The sequence below is a fragment of the Pithys albifrons genome, chromosome 10 (assembly GCF_047495875.1).
Source record: "Pithys albifrons albifrons isolate INPA30051 chromosome 10, PitAlb_v1, whole genome shotgun sequence".
In the NCBI taxonomy this organism is placed as follows: domain Eukaryota; kingdom Metazoa; phylum Chordata; class Aves; order Passeriformes; family Thamnophilidae; genus Pithys; species Pithys albifrons.
Window position 1 is genome coordinate 28,463,490 of NC_092467.1, and position 19,548 is coordinate 28,483,037.

Sequence of the window (19,548 nt, forward strand, 5' to 3'; positions counted from 1 at the left end):
TAGCACCATGGTTTTCTTTGTGTCCTTGATTAATTGAAGAGAACTTCTGTGTAACACAGGGCCAGAAATACACTTTTAACGTTGAGTCACTTGGTTTTGAATGAAAGTTACTGGCTCTGGCCAGTAATTTGCACAGAATTATTTTATTTTCTGGCTTCACCACCACTGCAAAAATCTTTTTTTGCCAGAGGAATGGGCAAATTTCATCTCAGCAGGAATCCAGTAGAAAGCTTGGTCTTGTGAGGGCTTTAGTTAGACCAGGACTTTCTGTAGTTGAGATTGTTTAAAGCAAAATGTGTGCCATGGTTGGCCTGGCTGTGCAGCTGTGAGAGGTGACAGCCCACGGAGCCCAGACACGTGGCAAGCAAGGCTGGGACAGTCCAGTGGCTGCAGCTCTGCTGCTGCTCACTCTGGGCCCTGGACTCCAAATCACTTATGGGGCTTTGCAGTTTGCTTTGAAATTTAACCAGATAGGACCTTTTCATGTAACTCTGCAGATCTCAGAAGGGCTTATCTCAGGAGGGAATATTCGGATGGCTTTGTGCTGTCAGTGGATTAAATTATATAGGCAGGCTATTTTTTCCTCTTCTGTTGCTCAGATCTAATTTAATTTAGTACAAATACATTACTGGAGAGCTGAACCAAAATCGTGTAGGTTTTAATAAGATCCTAACAAACCCCACTGAAATATTTTACTCTTATGCAATTTAAATTCAATTTACAGTCACTGTTTATTTTCACATACTTGGTTGTTGTTTTAAGCACTGGGGTTTTTGCACTGCTTGCATAACAGCTATTGCAGTATCAAACTGGTGCTCTGAGTGCACTCTGGAATTTGAGTTTTTGGACTTTTACCATTTAGAAAATGTATCTGTTTGAAAGGACAGTCTCGGAAGCTGGGAAGCCTTTCCACGAGCAGCAGCTGTTCCTGCTGTGTATGGAAAGTGTGATCTGGGACTGTCCTCCCTGCCTGGATTCCTTCCCTGGGAGCACATTGGCCGTGGCCATCCCTGCTGCAGACCTGAGCCTTGGGCTTGCACATTCCCGTGCCAGGCTGACACATCACAACAAGGGCATTAAATAGTGTTGTCATTATATGCCACATCTTGGACTCGATGGTCTTGGAGGCCTTTTCCAACCCAAACAATTCTGTGATTCTGTGTGCACATCTCAGCTCACCTGCCAAGGCCCCTCTGGTGATCACTTCTGAGCTGCAGCAGCAGCAAACGGGAACAGAACAAGTATTTTGGTTTTCTATACAATGAAAAGCTTGAGCTTGATTATCTTAGAAGCTCCGAAGTCCTGCTGAATGCTTGGCTGCAGCCCAGCTGGTGGAGAGCCCAAAGAAGTGCCTTAGTGCTTCAGTGTCAACTTGAAATTCATGTTCTCTCTCCCAGCTTGATCAGCCACTGAAGGTCATCTTATTTCAGTCGTTCCTAAAGCGTCCTGTGTACACAGAGTACATACATGGGGTAAATGGGGGTTTCATTCACTGGGGAAATGATTTGTAGCTATTTATAAAGTAGTGTTGTAATTTATTAGTTGAGTTCTGTTGCTTAGATTGAAAAAGTATCTGACAGTCAACTGGAACCAGCAGTTCCATTTTAATTCCACAGGGTAATAATTTTCTACTATTATATGTAAAGCCTCACTCCAGTTATTATACATATTAGTTGTTGGAGTTTTTACAGCACCACAACGAGAAACTTGCCAAGCAATAAATTCCATTGAAAGGTTTCTTTGTGTCTTTAGGAAAAGCTTACATGAGATACTTCCCTACTAACATGTAATAAAAAGCAATAATGAACTACACAGCACATGAGTAACCATTAACTTGGGCTATTGTGTGTTTTAATGGTTTTATTATGGATAACCTTCCAAACCATACAGACTCAAATTGAGTGCCTTTGCATTTCTCTGAATCTATCCTTTTAATTTACAGAAAACCTGATTCACACAGATTGTGGAATTAAATCATCACTCCAGCTGCTACGCTTTAAGTTTCCCAAACCTTTGTGAATCACTGTGTGGTTTTGAACAGCCTTATTGTTGTGACATAAATATTTTTGTAATTGATCAAATATGTTTAGGTTTGGTTTGGTTTATATTTTTAACTAAAAAAAAAAAGTCAGTTTTAGAAGAATTTATTTAATTTTTAGGAAATTGAATTAATCTTGTTTTTAAGGCACGAGTTCCTTTTTGTGTTTCCAACTAACTGAAGCACAGGAATTATTTTGATTTTTGTCTCAGACATTACAGCCTTCTTGGGCTTTGATATGTTTTTTGTAAGTCTTCCTTCAAAAGCTCTATAGAGTTTTTCCTGCTTGTTGTTTAACGTTCTAGGAGAGTTCTGCCCACTTATGTCTGAGACCAAAAAACCCCAAACTCTGATGCATCAGAATAAACAAACAACAGGACAGAAAGCCAAATGTGGCAGTGATCAGAAGCAAAGCCACGTGTGTAGGCTTAAAGCACCATTTGGAGCCTTTATGCATTTTATTTTAATTCTGGGAGAGGAATGATGAGTCAGTGCTGCAGGGGCTGCCCAGGCCAGGCCAGGCAGCCACAATTAACGGGTCTGCAGCTGGGCCTGGCTGGCCTTGAGAGCCAGAGATCCTGAGGAGCCCTTTATGGAAGATGGGGAGTCACATAACCCCATGAACCTTGTCCTGTAGTGACTAACTGGGAAACTTCCTGAATGTCTAAGTTCCATTCAAATTTTTTGAGGACAGAAAGCTAAACTGGATACAGAGGCCCCTTCATGTGCACCAACAAGGCGCAACCACCAGGCCCTGGAGAAACAAGTGCATCCATGTTGGCTCTGTGGTTGTCCCAGATCAGCCTCAGTGCGGGGCTGCCCTGGTGGAGCAGCATCCAGGGCCTTTCCCATGCTTGGAGAGGCACTGGGATACTGATGCTCCTGCAGGAATTGCAGGCTCTGGGACTGGGACACAGGTGCTGTGTTGGACCTGAGCTGTGTTCCCCATTTCTGAGGGGAGAGGAGAAGGAAAAAGGGAAGTGCCATCCTCACTCACTGGTTTCAACCCAGTCTGGGCTTTTCAGTGGTGTCCTGTGGCACCCTGGGTAACTCTTGAGCTGTAGATGAACAGACATGGATTGATCCTCACTCTGGACATCCCACAGTCCCTTATTAAGCCCAACTTACAATGCTTTGTAGATGGGAACAATTCTTTATTTCTTTTAGTTATTTTTTCCTTGCTGTTCTCACAGACCCTCCCCAGGACACTTTCAGAAGGTCAGGTCTAATGTGCCTGCTTGGCACACTTTGGGAGCACCTGTCCCCTAGGATGCCCACTTCTCCCAGGAATCACAGCCAGGCTGGGAAATGCTGCCCAGTGGGGCCCGGGCCACAGTGACAGGGAGCCAAACCACTGCAAGTGACTCCTGTTCTGCTGGAAGCCCTTGGTGTTCTTCATATTCACTTGGGCTGCTTTAATGTCACAGTGACTGAAATGCCACTGCTTTGTTAAAATGGCTCTCGGGCATTTAAAGAATGTAATATTGGGATTTATCAGGTTGTGGTAAGAAATGACAGTACACTTGTTTCCAGTTTTTAATGCTTTCTTGTAAAATTGAAAATACAAAACCAGCTGAGCAAATGTAGATCTTTATATACATGAGGTCTGTGATTAAAAAAATTCCTTTTAGTTAAAAAAAAAGAGAAGACCTGACCAACAAGTTAAATGAAAATCTATTAAAGGGAACAACATTCTCAAATGGAAACATACTTTCCAAGATGAAAAAGCTCTTCTTTACAAGTTTATTATATAACTTACATTTACACTTTACTGAAAGAACTTACAAAACAAGCTGCTTGAAATGCTCCTCATTCCCTTAAAGCATGAATTTCAAAGTGCCACAGCAAAGGAACAAGTTCCAATATTATCTTATACAGACTATTCATGTATAAAATGGTTTGGTAAATGTGAGGTGTTCATTTAAATGAGCACATATAAGGATACAGACTAAATAAAAGTACTTGAACAACACCTTTGTTATTACATACGCAGTTATAGGTATAATAAAGGAAACAAGGTCAGCACTGCCCTTAGGTATCTGTGTAGATGGAGGGAATGTGATTCAAGCAGTGGTCAAAGGCACCGTTTTGGAAGAACCCATTTTCATCCGTCCCGTTGGAGACCATGTCCTCGGATACACACTGTGCTTCAGGGACTGGGTCATAGCCTGGAGGGACACAAGGGGGAGGGACATCGGTTAGTGCCACAGCACATGTGAGGAAGGCCTGGGATCACACAGCACAGCACAGTGTTAGTGGAAGGACAGTGGGGTGCTCATCAAAGGCTTCCCCAGGAGATACACACACTGATCTTTGTGTCCAGGAGCTGAAGATCCCGGGCTGTGCGAGTGATGTGCAGGTGTCAGAGTGTGGCTCTCCTGGGACTGCACACTCATATCTGAACAGGATCCCAAAACAATGAGTGGACAAGGACCCTACTAAACGTGCACCAAAGTGATGCACACCTCTTGTTTTGTGGTTTTCCTTCTTGCAGCACTCCATGTGTCTCCCAGCTGCTCTTAAGACCCAGAAGACACCTGGGTCCTGCATTTCCCAGCTGCCCCCACAGCACAGGTGTGAGGAGCATGGCTGGGGCAGGTCTGGCTCACAGGACATGTGAGGGGTTTGTGCCCCTCAGCCCAGCACAGCCCCCCTGGCTCCTGCCCCAGCTGAGCTGGCAGCTGCCTGCCAGGCTACAGAAAGCCACAGCAGTGGGGGAGAACTTCCCTGTCCTTCTCCTTTTATAATGCCAAACTTCTACAGCAGTTGGGAGTTTTCTCCTGCCTTTCCCACCTGCCTACACCTCTGCAGGCAGGTGTAGGTGTGTGGGCAGGGATGGACCAAACACTGCACAGGCTCTGCTGAGGCCCCACCTCACCAGCCAGGGACAGATCCTGCACCTGACACAGCCAGGCCTGCTTACAGAGAGACCTGCTGGCTCACTTAGGGGTATTTTACTAGTAGGTATGTTTTTATTATTTGAGACCAAATTCTCTACTTCTTTACATTTCTGCATTTTCCTATGAGGTATTAATTCACCGTGAGCTCACAGGTCTTCTGTCTGCAGAGACCTGGCACACAGGGAATGTCCAGAGGTTCTGGAGGATGAACTTGGCCAGTTTATCTGCCCTGTGCTGTGCTGGGCCAAGTGGAGTGACCCCTATTTTGATACATTTTGTGAGTGTTTATGTTATGGTAGTTTCTGTTTGATGAGCCTGTACACAGGGTGGATACACAAGCACAGATGGACAAACCCCAAGATAAGCACACCCCAGAAATCATTATTAGATTGCAGATAGAGCAAACCATCCAAGGCCCTGAACAGAAAATAAAAATTTATTGACTGTTAATGTGATTCATGGAACAGCTGTTTGCCAGTCACATTTGGCATTCCTGCGAGATGAGATCTCATTTAATATTAATGGTGCTATAAAAGCCTGAAAAAATTAATGCATAGCCTTGATGAATCTTGCAAACCTGAATGGTTCTATTTTACACACTAAAAGATGAGATGAGATTTATATATTTCATAGATGTTTATGTTTCAGCCTTTTAAGTATTTGCATGCCTCAATAACCACTCTGAAAACAAAAATATTAAACAGAAACATTTCATGATAGTTTAGGCCCAGACAGAAAAATCAACTGTTGTTGAAGTTGGTGTCTTGCCACAGTATTATTCTTTGCTGCTACAATTTCTTTTGGAAAGTTTATTTAGTCTGTTCTTTAAATACCACAGGCTGTCAATCTAAACTTGAAATTTGATGTTAACATAAAAAAGGCCATGTTTTAGCAACATCAAACTTATGAGTAACACTAAAGAATTCAAAGTTGAAGCTGAAACTTCATCCTAAACGTTTCCCTTGTGTTGGTTACTGATCATACACTTTCCAGAATGGAGCAGCAGACAAATGTGTGCACGCTCTCTCTGTACAGAGACTCCTTTAATACAAAACAAACAGGAAAGTCAACTCTAATTTTGTGGTCTGACTCAGGCACCACTTCCAAAAGCATTTAAACATATGTTTTCAGTATTGTCCTTAACTGAGATGCCCTTCTGAGCACAGACATGCAGAAAACTTTCTTGGAGATACATCAGTAGAGACTGCAGGAATGGTTGTGTTTCATGACAATGCTCCTGGTTTTTTTGATTTCAGTTATTCTGTCAATTCTTAATTGTGGTTTTAAAAGTAGAAAAACAAAGAGAATATTAAAACATTGTGGTATCATATCAATCTAGAGATTACTTTGACCTGATTGTGAGAACCTGCCTGAGCTGTGCAGTGAACAGCCCCCACAATAAATGGGAGAAGGGCCTTGTTTGCCAGCTCTTGCCTACAACGTCCAGCAGAGTGGAAGGAGACTTTGTCCACCAGTCAAATACAGCAGGATTAAAGAAAAAAAAGTTGCTTTCCTTCTGGGATATTTATAGATGCAAGTGAATTTCAGGGGTTTGCTACAAACATGTTTTTGTAATAACTCTGAATATAAAATATCCTCTTCCCCCCACCTGCTAAAAATGTCATCTGGATGATTCTTTACAGGTGGAACGAGTTACCTGTTGAAGCCAAAGGTGTGTTGAGTATGTGATAGCCATTCTGCCTCAGAGGACTGAAGCAGTGGGACTCCCCTGCGAGCACATCACTGCTGACAGGCTGGTCCATGGCTCTGTAGCAGTCCCCGTAGTGGAAACAATTCTGTATGGAGTGAAAGCTGCCTTGGTAACCTGAAAGCAGAGATTGCACACACATTTTAACCCTCCTGCAGTGGTACTGGCTCCATTTCTGTCACAGTGTCTCGTTACTGTTGGGGGACGTTTGGTTCCTCAGTTTAACTATGGAAAGATGATCATGCTGTTCTATAAAGGGTTAATTACAGAAGAGCAGCACCAGACTCAGTCCCACAAGGTGCTGTGGACTGGGATCCCCATCAAGCAGGAACCTCAAGGATGTGCTGCATTTCAGGCAACAGATCAGCTGAACAGGGAACAGCCCACGTGGTTCAGAGCTAAGTGGTAAGTGCTTCCCTGGATCAGCCCCTAAGGAAATGTCTCTATAATGAGTTACTCATAATTTCAATACAATAATGCAATACTTAAGTGAATAGCACTGCTTTCTTCTCAGTTGAGTGAAGTCTTTTCCATCCAGTGTGTGTTCTGCACTGCTGGACACAGCACTGTTGGCCTGAAATACCTTTGTGGGTACCTTAAACCTCTTTTCTCAGATGCTCTTCATTCAAATGAACCCCTTTCACTGAACACAGGGCCACAGGGTGCAGGTAAAACTGAACCAGAGGTGCAGGGCTGACTCCCCATGGATGTCAGGTGAAGACTGAGCTCAGCCAGAGGCTCTTCTGCTTCTCAAAGTGCTCAGAGAGAGCTGAACAGTGTCTGGCTGCCTCAGCCTTTGTGCTTGTGGGGCATGTTTGAACTTCTGTCCCCCACATACCCTACATTTCTTAAATCCTGTTTTTTTAAAAAGTGTTGTATTACCAGTACCCAGCAGTTTGGGGGTTGCCATCAGAAGCTGTGAGGAAATTTTAGACAACAAAAGCAGATACTTCACAGTAAAGGACAAATGAATTGTTGAGGCAGGAATTTTAGAAGTTGTGCCAACATCCCAAAAGAAATTGTTATTTGCTGCCATAAAGGATGATCTCAAAGCATGTTGCTAGATTTACACCAACCATGGCCTGATTTAATCCTCCTCCTTCCTCCTGCCTCAATACCCTCTTCCTGATTCCAGGGGCATCACACACTAATTACACATTCATATCAACTACCAGGCAAAGTTCAGGGTCTGTTCACTCTGCTCATGCTCCTTAGGGTGGTAATAAATAAGGCCAGGTGAGGCAATTCTTGAGTAGAAATGCAATGAACTCACTGAGTGGTGAAAGATTTGCATTTAAGTTTCACAGTTTAATATGTGCTTTGGCAGAATCTGCAAGGATTAGATGATTAACGTCCTGAGAAAGTATGATCCACCACAAAATACCTGAACTGCTGATTTCCATGATTGGTGAAGGACTAGTGGAGGACTTTATGAGATAAAGACACTGCACACACTGTACCAAGGCTGGCCCTGGAGAAGGCCCAGAAATTCGGAAAGCTGAGTATTAAATGATGCATGTCCTTCCTTGGAATAAACAGCCAGCCACCTCTCTTTGCTGCCTGGAGAGTCTGGCTCCAAGAACCAAAGAGCTCTTATGAGAGGCAGCAAAGCCATCTTTTGATGTGGGTTAGGTACAGTGCTTTATTGATTGGCTTTGATAATTACCTTGACCTTTCTGTTTACAAAACACAAACTCCTTGCTGTCACAGCCTTCTAAAAATACATCCTTTGGAGAGAAGTAGTGAAGCAAAAAGGAGTCACTTGGCTTCAGAGGAGGTACAAGGGGTTGCAGAGAGCACTTAGGTGTATTTCTAGAGAAAAAATGAACCTTTTGCAGAATATCTGCTATAGACATCCCTCCCAGGCAAGGCATGATGTGCATTTTCTCCATCCTTCCCAATGAAGAGACACAGGGCAGGGAATTCCAAGTGTTACTGCACTGCTGTGTCCACCAGGCCTGAATTCCCACCAAGTGCTTCCCAACGGAAATACAGAGAAATGCACCTTCCCTGCTCTGTTGTGCCTGCAGTGTGGGAAATTCAGGTAGCAAACTAAGGAGAAAACATGGAATGAGGACAGGAAAGGCTGCAGCAGGGACATGGGTCAGGTAAAACAAACCATGACACTGAAAATGGGATTTCTAACCCTTTGGGTTTGTGCCATTAGTTGTGGTTCCTTCAGCTTTCTTGAAATGCTTCACACAGAAAATAAAGATATGATTAAAATCCCCTAACCAAGGGTTCAATTAACATCCACATATGGTCGAGTAGAGTAAACTAAGCAGGGAGCATTTTTATAAGATTTTAAAAAAGACTCCCTTCAGGGGTTAAACTCCAAAGTAAAAGCCAGGAGGCTGCTCTGAGGCAGACACTTTGCTCCTTCTAGGAGAGCAAGTCTGTAGGACCAACTCAGCAGTAAGTGTTTCACCAATATTTGTTTTGCCACATGGATTTCAGGTTTTCCTTCAGTTTTGATTTAAATCAAAAATTTTCTGAGGTTAATTTTCAAGTGAATAATTTAGTAAATGCCCTGTCAGTTTAAAGGATCACTATTAAATGTTTTATGTACAGTAGACGTAGAAATATAACAGTTCATAAAGGAATAAACCGAGTTCCAAACATAACATTTAGTTAAAATTTTGCTCTGAAATAATTTGTGACAGAAAAGCTGCATTTGGGCACTTCACACAGAGCACTGGCTGCCTCTGCTCCTCCAAGGCACAGCCTAGAAAACTTCAAGCAGCTTTAAAACCAATGATGTAATGAGCAAATAATTGGAATATGCCTATGAAATGCCATCTTGTTATGTCATGTCATTTACATGTATTTGCAAATAAATCTCGGCTTTTCAAATTCCATAAAATTTCTGAGAAGAAATCATGTCAGGTATAAATAACTGCAGGACTGCATTGCCTGCCAAATTCTTTCAGCATGTAATAATTTCCATGTGATCTTACTACAACCAGGTTTGAACATATAAATAGTGTCAGATTCTTCTTTCATTATCAATATTTCTGCTGCCAGCCTGATCCAACTTGCCATCCCTAAAAAATTCCACATCCCCACCATGTTTATGTGCTTCTGTACAGATGCCTAGTTCTACACTGGGCTTATATGCTGTTCCTTTTTTTGGCAAAAGCTCAAAGCTCCCAAATTATTACAGACTCCATTAGAAAAATGTGCTATTAATGAGCTGAGATGCAAAAAGAAAAAAAATATATAGAGCAAGTACAGCTAAGTGCAGGTTACAGATAATTGGTTTCAAAGGCTGCTAATCAAAATTGATTTTGGAATGACCATTTCCATAATGAATTTATAATAATACTTCAACATTTGGCCAAAGTGGAAAATTATTGCTTTTTCAAAACCACATGACATAACACTTAAAAAGCAACAATTCATTCAAAAGGAAATGTGGTTTTCTTAAGGAATAAAGTCAATTTATTTAAGTGGTTCAAAACTTGTTCTGTCTATGCATTTGTTTCTGCCCTAGTAATGAGCTGCTAAACTTTCCTCTTGTGGCTTGTAGTTATTTAGCTCATTATAGCAACATAATCATATATCATTATGTGCTATCATAAATCTGCCACTTTTCCCTTACAGAGTTAATCCTTTTAAATTGAATAATCTGTTGAGCATCAGGTTGAGTTAGTTTTTCCTTCAGCACAAATCATTAAATATAATACACTTTAACTTCTCAGACTAAGCCTGTGCAACCAAAGAGCAAAAACACTCCTGAGAGAGTGAGGGCTGAGGGGACTGTGGGGATACCCAACCCCAGCACAGCCTGGAGCTGCTCCTGGGTTTGTGTCCAGGATTGAGGCTGCAGCTCCACCCAGAGCATGGGAGAGAAACCAAGACCTCCTCTTTGACCCACCTGGTAAACTGATCACATGTGAGACTTTGACAGCCAAAAACGACCCTACAGAACTGACAGTACAGCTGGGAAAAGAGGCCTGAATTGCTGCTCCTCTGTCTGTATGAACTTATCTGCTTGGTTATCCTGGCAACCAGACACATGTCCTGCACTCTTCTGTACTGGGAATATTTACCACACTTAGGCAGCTCACCATCTGGATTGTAAGACATGTTTCTTAAATATGCAAGCTCCTGTGACTGGAAGAATCTGTGATAATAAATATCTTTTGCTAATTTATGCCTCAAAAATTGCAGGAACATTAATTAGTTCCCACAGCAGAACTCCAGAATAGGTATATAAGCTCCCAATTAAAAAGGCTGAGTAATTCAGAACAAAAAGTATTTTAAATTAAGCAGTGGAACAGCTGCTGAGCCGCTGCCATTCCTGTCCTCAAATCCCACAGGCACCCCACAGTTGTACAGAGTGCATTTGCATATTATTACATAAAATAATACACTTGCCAAACTTCCAAATAATAAATGGAAAAGTATTTTTTCTTTGTCCAGTCTCAGTTTGGTGCCTTGCTCTGAGTGGACTGAGCAGGACTCTGCCAAGGGGAGCCTCAGCCCAGGTATTTTGGGACTAAGATGGTTCTTGCAGGGTCACTCTCCAGCCTGGGTGACCAGTCAGGAGAGGTGCATGGCCATCCCCATCTGCTGAGAAACCTGAAGGAATGCAATAAATCTGCTCCTGTGACAGCTTTCCCCATGATGATGACATGTCACAGTCTGAACCTGCCTGAAAAACTTGATCTGTGTGTACATCAATCCAGTTTATAAACTGGAGTCCCCACTGAAATGCTCCCAGTCCCTTAATAAGACAGTATTGGCCCAGTATAAAAAAGGGAAGTGAATTCTTTCTCCCCAGCCAGGAATTAGAAAAGTTAAAAAAGAAAACCATTAAGAAGAGGGACAGGTTACCTTGAGCTCCCTGCTGGACAGACTGGCTTTGGAATGGAGTGTAGGGTGTGTTTGGGATCGCAGGGAACTGCTGCCCGCTCGGGGACTGGCTGTGTGACGATGGAGAGCCGTGTTTCTGCAGCAGGGAGGGTGGGACTAACGCTTTCAGGGGGCTGACAAGTGGAGAGATGATGCTGGGAGCAAGCCTAGAAAGAAAATACAGAAAAACTTTGTATGTCACATCACAATATGGGAAAATAAAATACCTAAATGGCCCTATTTCCATAATGGTCAAGCTATAGGTACAAACTATATAATAAAAAAGGCAATACAGTGGTACTTTCAGGGATTTGCTAGGAGGAAAAGGGATTTAGAAAAGCAATTCTGTTCCTTTACACTGATTTGCTGTACTGGCCATAATGGCAGGGTCAAAATGACACCACTCTTCATAAGCAACTTCAGCACAGCTCAGTGTTAATTTAAAATTTCAGGAGCTGAGTTACACATCCAGAAAAGAAAGCAGAAAATGTAGGTAAAAAGAAGCAGCATCTCTATGAGCAGCACCAGAGCCTTCAGATACTGTAAAATCCACCTCTCTGTGTGAGAGCCACCCTGTGGAAACTTCAGAGCTACAGGTCCCAAGGCACAGAAATAAAACAACCTCTGCAGGTTACAATACACGTCACCGAGCTGGAAAAAAAGATTACTGAGCACAAACTATTGCAGGCACACAAATAATCAACTAAAAAAATTATATCTCTCACTGGTGTCTTCCTCTACCACTGCACATGCCATTCAAACACCACAAAACTTCAGTTCACACAGCTGGGACTGACCTTGGGGAGGGAGTGAGGCTGTGCCTGAGTCAGGGCTCAGCACCACATGGGAGTGTGCAAGAGGTAAATAGAGGGGGACTGTGAATTAATGGTGACAACAGCTTAATCAAATTCAACATGAGAGGCAGAGGAACACTGCCAAAAGCTGTCACAGCAACACTCTATTAAAAGGAGCTTAAATAAATCAACCAGTCCAAGCCCATCCTATGCTGAAATAATTCCATCTCCCTAAGCAGGAAAACAAGACATACAATATAAACTTTGTAGAGTCTGAACATCCCCAAACTAAACTGAGGAATTAAACTAGCATTGTTAAATGGATGAAGGCAAGGGTGTTTTCAAGTCAAATACTTAAGAACTGGAGAAAACTTTTTTTGTGAGATAGTCCTGCTCCCAATAAGTGCTGACCAGCAATATGTGAAATAAAGGGGACTAAAGTCCAACTTTAAGAGCCAACATGCAACTAAGAAGAAGTATCTTATATGTGTTTTGGTAAAAGCCTGGGGCTGCAGAGGTGCCAAAAGGGACCAGGGGATGCAGGTCCCACCTGTACCCTCAGGGGAAACCTTATCACTCTCTACAACTCTCTGAAGCCAGGTGGGGACTGGCCTCTTCTCAGGCAACCAACAGTAGGACAAGAGGGCACGGGCTTGAGCTCTGCCAGGGGAGGTTTAGATTGGATATCAGGAAGAAGTTCTTTACAGAGAGAGTGGTCAGGCATTGGAATGGCCTGCCCAGGGAGGTGGTGGATTCTCTAACCCTGGAGGTTTTTAAGGTGAGACTGGACGTGGCACTGAGTGCCGTGATCTGGTAATCAAAGTAGGGTTGGATTAAGGGTTGGACTTGATGATCTCAGAGGTCTCTTCCAACCCAACTATGATTCTCTTCAGGTCAGAGACAAAGGCTCTCTGGAGCCCGAGCTGCTGAGCAGGAGGGGAAGCACTGAGTTTATTTGCCGAGAAGCAGCCGAACACCCCCGGGCAGCTCCCGAGCGGCCGCAGCTCCTGCTCAGGGGTCCCAGAGAGCAGCAGTTCAGCCCCAGCAAGCTGCGGGTCGGATGCTCTGCAGAGGCTGTGCCAGGACTGACATGCAGCCTGTGCCAGCACCACAAACAGGGAATCACTGCCCACAGGGAATCACTGCCCACCGGGAATCACAGCCCACCGGGAATCACAGCCCACAGGGAATCACTGCCCACCAGGAATTACAGCTCACAGGGAATCACTGCCCACAGGGAATCACTGCCCACCAGGAATCACTGCCCACCGGGAATCACAGCCCACAGGGAATCACTGCCCAGACACGGCACACACGGAGACACGGAGCAACAGCGTGGCCAGGAAAGCTGCGAGCAGCCTGGAAATGCTTCTATCGCAAAGCAGATTCCAAAGATTGCAGTTGTTTTCATTGGAAAGATAATCACTAAAAGAGCTCATGATAGTGACATTTATATGGATAATGACCACACACACATTTGAGAGACAAACAAAGATGCACTAAAAATCTGAGGCCGGGATGAGCCAGAAACCACTCTGAATAGGGGAGGGAAACGCTGCTGGGAGAGTCCTGTGCAGCTGCCTGGCTTGGGTTTCCTCTGCCTGCTCTCGGAATGTCTTGTCCTGGCTGCTGCTGGGAAAGGCAGCGCCCCGTGGAGACCTGCCGGGAGTGCTCCGAGAGGATGGGGAGCCATTGTGTCCGTGAATTCTGTGCAATCATGTTGCCTGTCGAACAGAAATGGTACACTTAGGTATCCAGCTGCGGGAATACTGCAAATCCCAGCGTCCCTACCCAGTTTAACTAGTCCCAGAGGCTACTTAAATCTTACACCACGGGAGAAGCATTTAAGAGTTTTTATTGTTATTTTTACAGCAGTGCTTGTCCCCACTCACACTCCTGCATTCCTGTTCTTCCTGTGGGTGAGCTCCATGGTTGTGACAGAGCTTGTGCCTCGAAGCCTTGGAGTTGACCCTGAGATCAGCTCAGTTGGTTAAAACTTGGTTGTAATAATGCCAAGGTCATGGGTTCAATCCCCTGTGTGGGTCATTGATTTAAGAGTTGGACTCGATGATCCTTGTGGGTCCCTTCCAACTCAGAATAGTCTGTGATTCCCTGTGACTGGTGAAGGGAGGTGAGATGGACAGAGAGGCTGGAGGGTGCAGGTCCTGCTCCAGCTGGGAATGCTGAGCGGAGCTGCCAGTTCGCTGTGCCCATGGGCATCACTGCCCAGAGCTGCAGCTCAGCAAACAGAGCTGGCTGTGGGGCAGCAGCCTCCTTGAGCTGAAACCCTGGAAGCTCCGTGGAACACCTGACCATCACTGCCTCCTCGGCATCAGGAGCTTCACAGAGTCAAGAGAGTCACTGTAGAAGGCCACCACGTTCTGCTCTGTGTGTCCCAAACAGGGAATTTAACAGGCTTCCTGTAAGTTAAGGCAGTTTTTAACTAGGAAATAGCTTTGCTCAGCAGAGAAATCTGGCTATATTAGAACAAGTGGTCAACATGGGGATTTGTCTCCTTAAAATATTCACAATCCCCACAGCTCAAGCTGGTCCCTCAAATATTGCTGTCTGTGTGTGTGTCTGTGTGTGTGTGTGTGGATGTGCTCTGACACACTCAAGGGGAGTTTTCCATCAGCAAAACTGTCCAGTTCCCAGTGCTGTGGTTTTAATTCTATACTGAATATCTGCCTACTACTACTGAGGTTGCTGTGATACTCAGATTGTTAAAAGAGAGGAGGAATCATTCCTGATACAGATTAAGCAGATAATGCATCAGCAACAGAAAAGAGCCTAAAAGGAGATGCTCTCTGTGTGGAAGACGAAACACTGAACAGCTTACAGCAGGAACTCAGCTGGATACACTAAAAATTCCCAAGCAGTAGCTCAGGCATGTATGTTTCAATAACTAATAGCCTGCACATTTCCTGTTAATACTGTACTACAACCACAGTTTGCTTTGGTTTGGGTAGTAATAATAAATATATACCACGTATTTTACCTTAATTGTAACTTGTATAATTCAGTAAATTTGCAGGTCGTTTTGGGGCCTTTTAATATGTATCTGTGCCTATATATAGCCTTATTTAGAGAGAGATAAATGCTCCAGGCATGTAAAAAAATCCTAATCCTTCCTTATTTCATTACATTTGAGGGCTCCTGGCTATATGGAGCATTTCTGTTCAGGACCATACATGGGTGCAATGGAGGACCAGCCTGCCCTCCACCCTGTCCAAGACACGGGAACACCATGGAGAGAAGCAGGTTGGCTGAAAACAAAAGGAACATTCTGCTCACACAGCATGTCCTGGCCTGTGCCATTCACAGCCACAGGAGCCACAGAGTCAAACAAAATACCAAGTTTTTTAAAAAGGGACTGAATAATTTAATGGCCAAAACCAACATTTCCAGGCTAAGTGAGGGGTAATCAAATCTTGTGATTCAGGATGTGATCACCCAAGGAGGCAGAAAGGAATAGAGAGGAATTCTCTCCTCACTCACTGTACAACTGTTGATGATTGACCAGGTATTGTGGGTTTTTCCAAATTCCCTTGGAAGCCTCACATGTAGGATGGTGCTGAAGATGTAATACCCACTGGGGGCCTGTGACTTCATGTGGGATTGCACAGCTCATGTGTCCCTCTCAGGGGATGCATCAGCAGGCAATCAATGAAAAGGATTAATCAGAAAAATCCTTTTTATGGGATACCTTCATCCACACAATGTAGAAAACCATGGGAAGAACCAACCCTAACTCCTTAACACACTCTGTCTGTGGTCTGTGCACGTTTCTGCACTGCCTGAAAATACTCAGCTCTACAGCCCTTCCAACAGGAGCTCCTGCAGTAAAGGGGGATTCTACCCACAAGGAGTCACTAACCAAGTGTCAGACACAGACAATGAGCCAGTTCCTCAGCTCTGCTGCAAAGCATTTCTCATGCCAATGGGAACATTCACAAATCTTGGTCCTAACAGGAAGATTTTTTAAAAAAGAAAATTAAAAGTCAAAATAATGGGGTATTAATCGGTCTTCCTCTCACTGCATAAGTGCACAACTTTAGAAATCTCCAAGAGAAATCTCAGCCAGACTTTTGTATAAATTTTCTTGTGATCATATTTTAACAATTTATCTTGAATGGTGAAGGTTTATATAAAATTGTGAGTAAGGTCTCTATAAGGGAACTCCCAATGCATGCCATGAGCTGGCAATGACCTATAAAAATGACACCTAATAGATTAAAAGTATCATCACTGTGCTTTAGAATTATTTATTCTGTCTCCACTCAGCCTCCCCAAGCAGGCACTGGAGTGTAATCTCACAATGCACAGCCAATGTTCTGTTCCAAAAAGGTGCAACATAAGGAACCAAAAATTAAACACATACTGACATTGATTGTTCTTTCCATCACAATGCCTGGATGTACATTTTCTATATTCACCCACAGTGCTCAGTCTGAGTAAGAAACAGATTTACCAGTCTTTGTTTAATACCAGTTCCAGGATAAATTAACACAGAGTAAGAAATTACAAAGCTGTTTTAAGAAAAGGGAGTTTGACTAGACCCTGTCTGCCAAAAGGGACACACAGCATGTACTTCATAAACCCTGGATGGAACTGAAAATTCAAAAATAATGGAAATAAAGTCAAACTAAGATTTTTGAATGCAAATTATCCAAGACAGGGATGTTTCCAATATGAAAACTGTCTGGGTTTGTTTTTTTTTTTAACAGATGTGATGGTTTGATTGGCAGATTCCTCAAGCCAGACAAAGAACCTCAGCCCATATCCCATTGAGTTCAGTGGAAACAGGACCAAATGCAGGCTGAAAAACATCTGTCCTTTATCTCAAACCATTCTTTGTGTATTTTGGGTTATCAGACCATCCCGTAACACAGCTCCATGCACAGCTATCACCATATCAAACAATCTTGACTCTGACAATTAGGTTTAACTCATATTAATGGGAAGAAAAGTACCTAATAAAGCACCAGAGTAAGAAGCACAAAGCAAAGCAGCTCCATGTTTTATCTGAAGTGACTTGTACAGTCCTGGAGCCAGTTACAGGGCTGAGAGTTTCCATGAGACAAGGTTCTACCATAAAATCCAGCACACCAACCAGTTCATTCATAAAATCTCTCCCCCAGGCATTATAGTCACTGATATTCTGAAAAAGTCCAATTCAGTTCCAAGACCAGGAGATTATTTTTTTTAATGGAAAAAAAAAGTTAACACTGATTTTCATCTCTTCCCTTGATATTAAAAATGATGTGTAAAGCTCTGCTAATCGGGTCTCTGGATCGCACCCAACCTCTGGCCACGTGTTTCTGTTCTGGGTCCTGCCCTGCGGGAATTTCTGTCAGCACATGCTCAGGAAACAGTTACACCGTTCACTCTTTCTGGACTCTTTTTTTTAAGACAGACTCTATCTGAAGTTTGGTGAACCTTTGCACTAATCACTGCCAGGTGCCTCTGGCTATGTTTCTGGAATGCATGGAATCTTTTCCTTCTCTCCCTCTTTATTCCTTTCTCCTCTTCCCCCCCCAGTCTCCCTGATATATAATAAATCCCTCAATGCACATCACCTTGCTGGGCATCACTGCATTTCTCACCCTTATCTGTAGACAATGAGCACTGGGCTGTGACTCAGGGCTGTGACTGCAGGACACAACACTGTGCTCCTGGTTTTCCCTTCCCTGGCCATGCCATGCCCAGCATGGGGGGGATGGCTGTGCTGAGACACTCGGGCTCTATCCCTGGCTCTGCTGCCGGCGCAGCAGTGACACATCTGAGTGTGACATCTTTCAAACAGGGCCAAGGCAGTGTCAGCCTTTTTCCAGCTTTTACATAAACACAAGACACTGTTTTCCAGTCAGAATGGTGCCTTGGATTATTTGGCCCCAGTTCTGCATAGTCACTCATCCACACTGAGCAGAGTCCACACATGCCTGGAATGAGTGCAGGAGACACTCAGCTCTGAGGAGGAAGATGGGCTTCATAAACATTATGGGGAACACTGCCCAAGGGAGCCTTTAATGTGACTAAAGAGTCTCAGGTCATTAACTACTTTAGAATACTTTTAATAATACCAGTAACAGTGATACGAAACCAGTTTCGTGTTCACAATTACAGAGGAGCCAAAGGAGTCCTCTCCTGGTGCACTCAGAGGATTTCTGTGTGGGCCTTCTCTTTGGGTACTTCCTGAAATACTCACTATCTTTTTTAACAAACACATGTCTGAGTTGGGTGTAAAACATAACTCAGTATTTGTCATGCACTTCATCATCTACACAAACTCACATAGGCACAAACCCACGTTTTTTGGACGTTAAATGAGTATCTCCACAGTTGTTCTGAGCTGAGACGTGCAATTTCTGCAGAGCAGTTAATCACAGGGATCATTATGGGAACTGTGCCAATCTAAAGGATGTTTTTATTTGTAAGGGTTTGTTTGATAACCTTTGAAATGAAGCTGATGAATCGCTGCAGTGGAAGCCACTACTAGAGAGGGAAATTTGAAAACTTATTCTTGCTAACAATCTAGCAGGAAAATACATTTCAAAGTGAAACAAAATCCCTATTAATGTGGTCAACCAAATACCCAAACATATTGAAATAAAAAGCACTGCCTTAGGTTCAAGTGATTGCCAGGAAGTCAATTACCAAGACATGTAATCAAACACAGAGACTGTGTACTCTGTTACACGGCATGCGCTGCACAATTGGCTGCTACATCTGATTTTAGTCATTTTAAGGTCACCATTCTCTGGCAAGAACACAGCAAGATGCTTCCAGGTGCAGTAGACTCTGCACAGGTAGCTATGTCTGCTTTCTTCAAGTCTCCCTGTAAGAGGCACTACACCCAGGAGTGGGAGATGTTCAAACCACTCGTTACACTGCAGTGAACTGTTGTGTTTGGTGTGTGGGTCACATCAAACTGCACAAGTTTCACTTCAAAAGCAAAACAAAGTTCGAAAAAAAATAATCACCTTTACAGATGTGAAGTGTAAATTTAACTACAGATAAACCCAGTGATGGCTAAAAACGTTAATGGAGTGCAGAAAAGCTCTGGTTGAACCCATCTTAAATGCCTTCTGACTTACACTGACCAACTCCTTTCACCCTCCACCTTCTCCTGTAACTCTCTTATTTCTGACTCTCGGGTATTTTTCCTTACAGTGTCTCCTCTGGGCAGGCAATGTGGCCTTTCTTTTGAGAAGCACTGATGCAGGCTCTCTCATGAGAGTCAAGCCAGCC

At 43.5% G+C, this 19,548-nt stretch overlaps 1 protein-coding gene across 3 annotated transcripts in view; it reads right to left on the reverse strand.

The window, feature by feature from the left end:
• Positions 1–3,573: 3,573 nt before the first annotated feature.
• GLIS1 (GLIS family zinc finger 1) overlaps positions 3,574–19,548 on the reverse strand; it is a 182,697-nt gene continuing 166,722 nt past the window's right edge. For all 3 annotated transcript variants that reach the window (XM_071565035.1, XM_071565034.1, XM_071565033.1), the window contains exons 9-11: positions 11,486–11,670; positions 6,596–6,763; positions 3,574–4,206 (exon numbers count right to left, since the gene is read on the reverse strand). In XM_071565035.1, the coding sequence (XP_071421136.1) occupies positions 4,070–4,206; positions 6,596–6,763; positions 11,486–11,670 (490 nt within the window). In that variant the 3' untranslated portion in view covers positions 3,574–4,069. The remainder of the gene's footprint in view (positions 4,207–6,595; positions 6,764–11,485; positions 11,671–19,548) is intronic.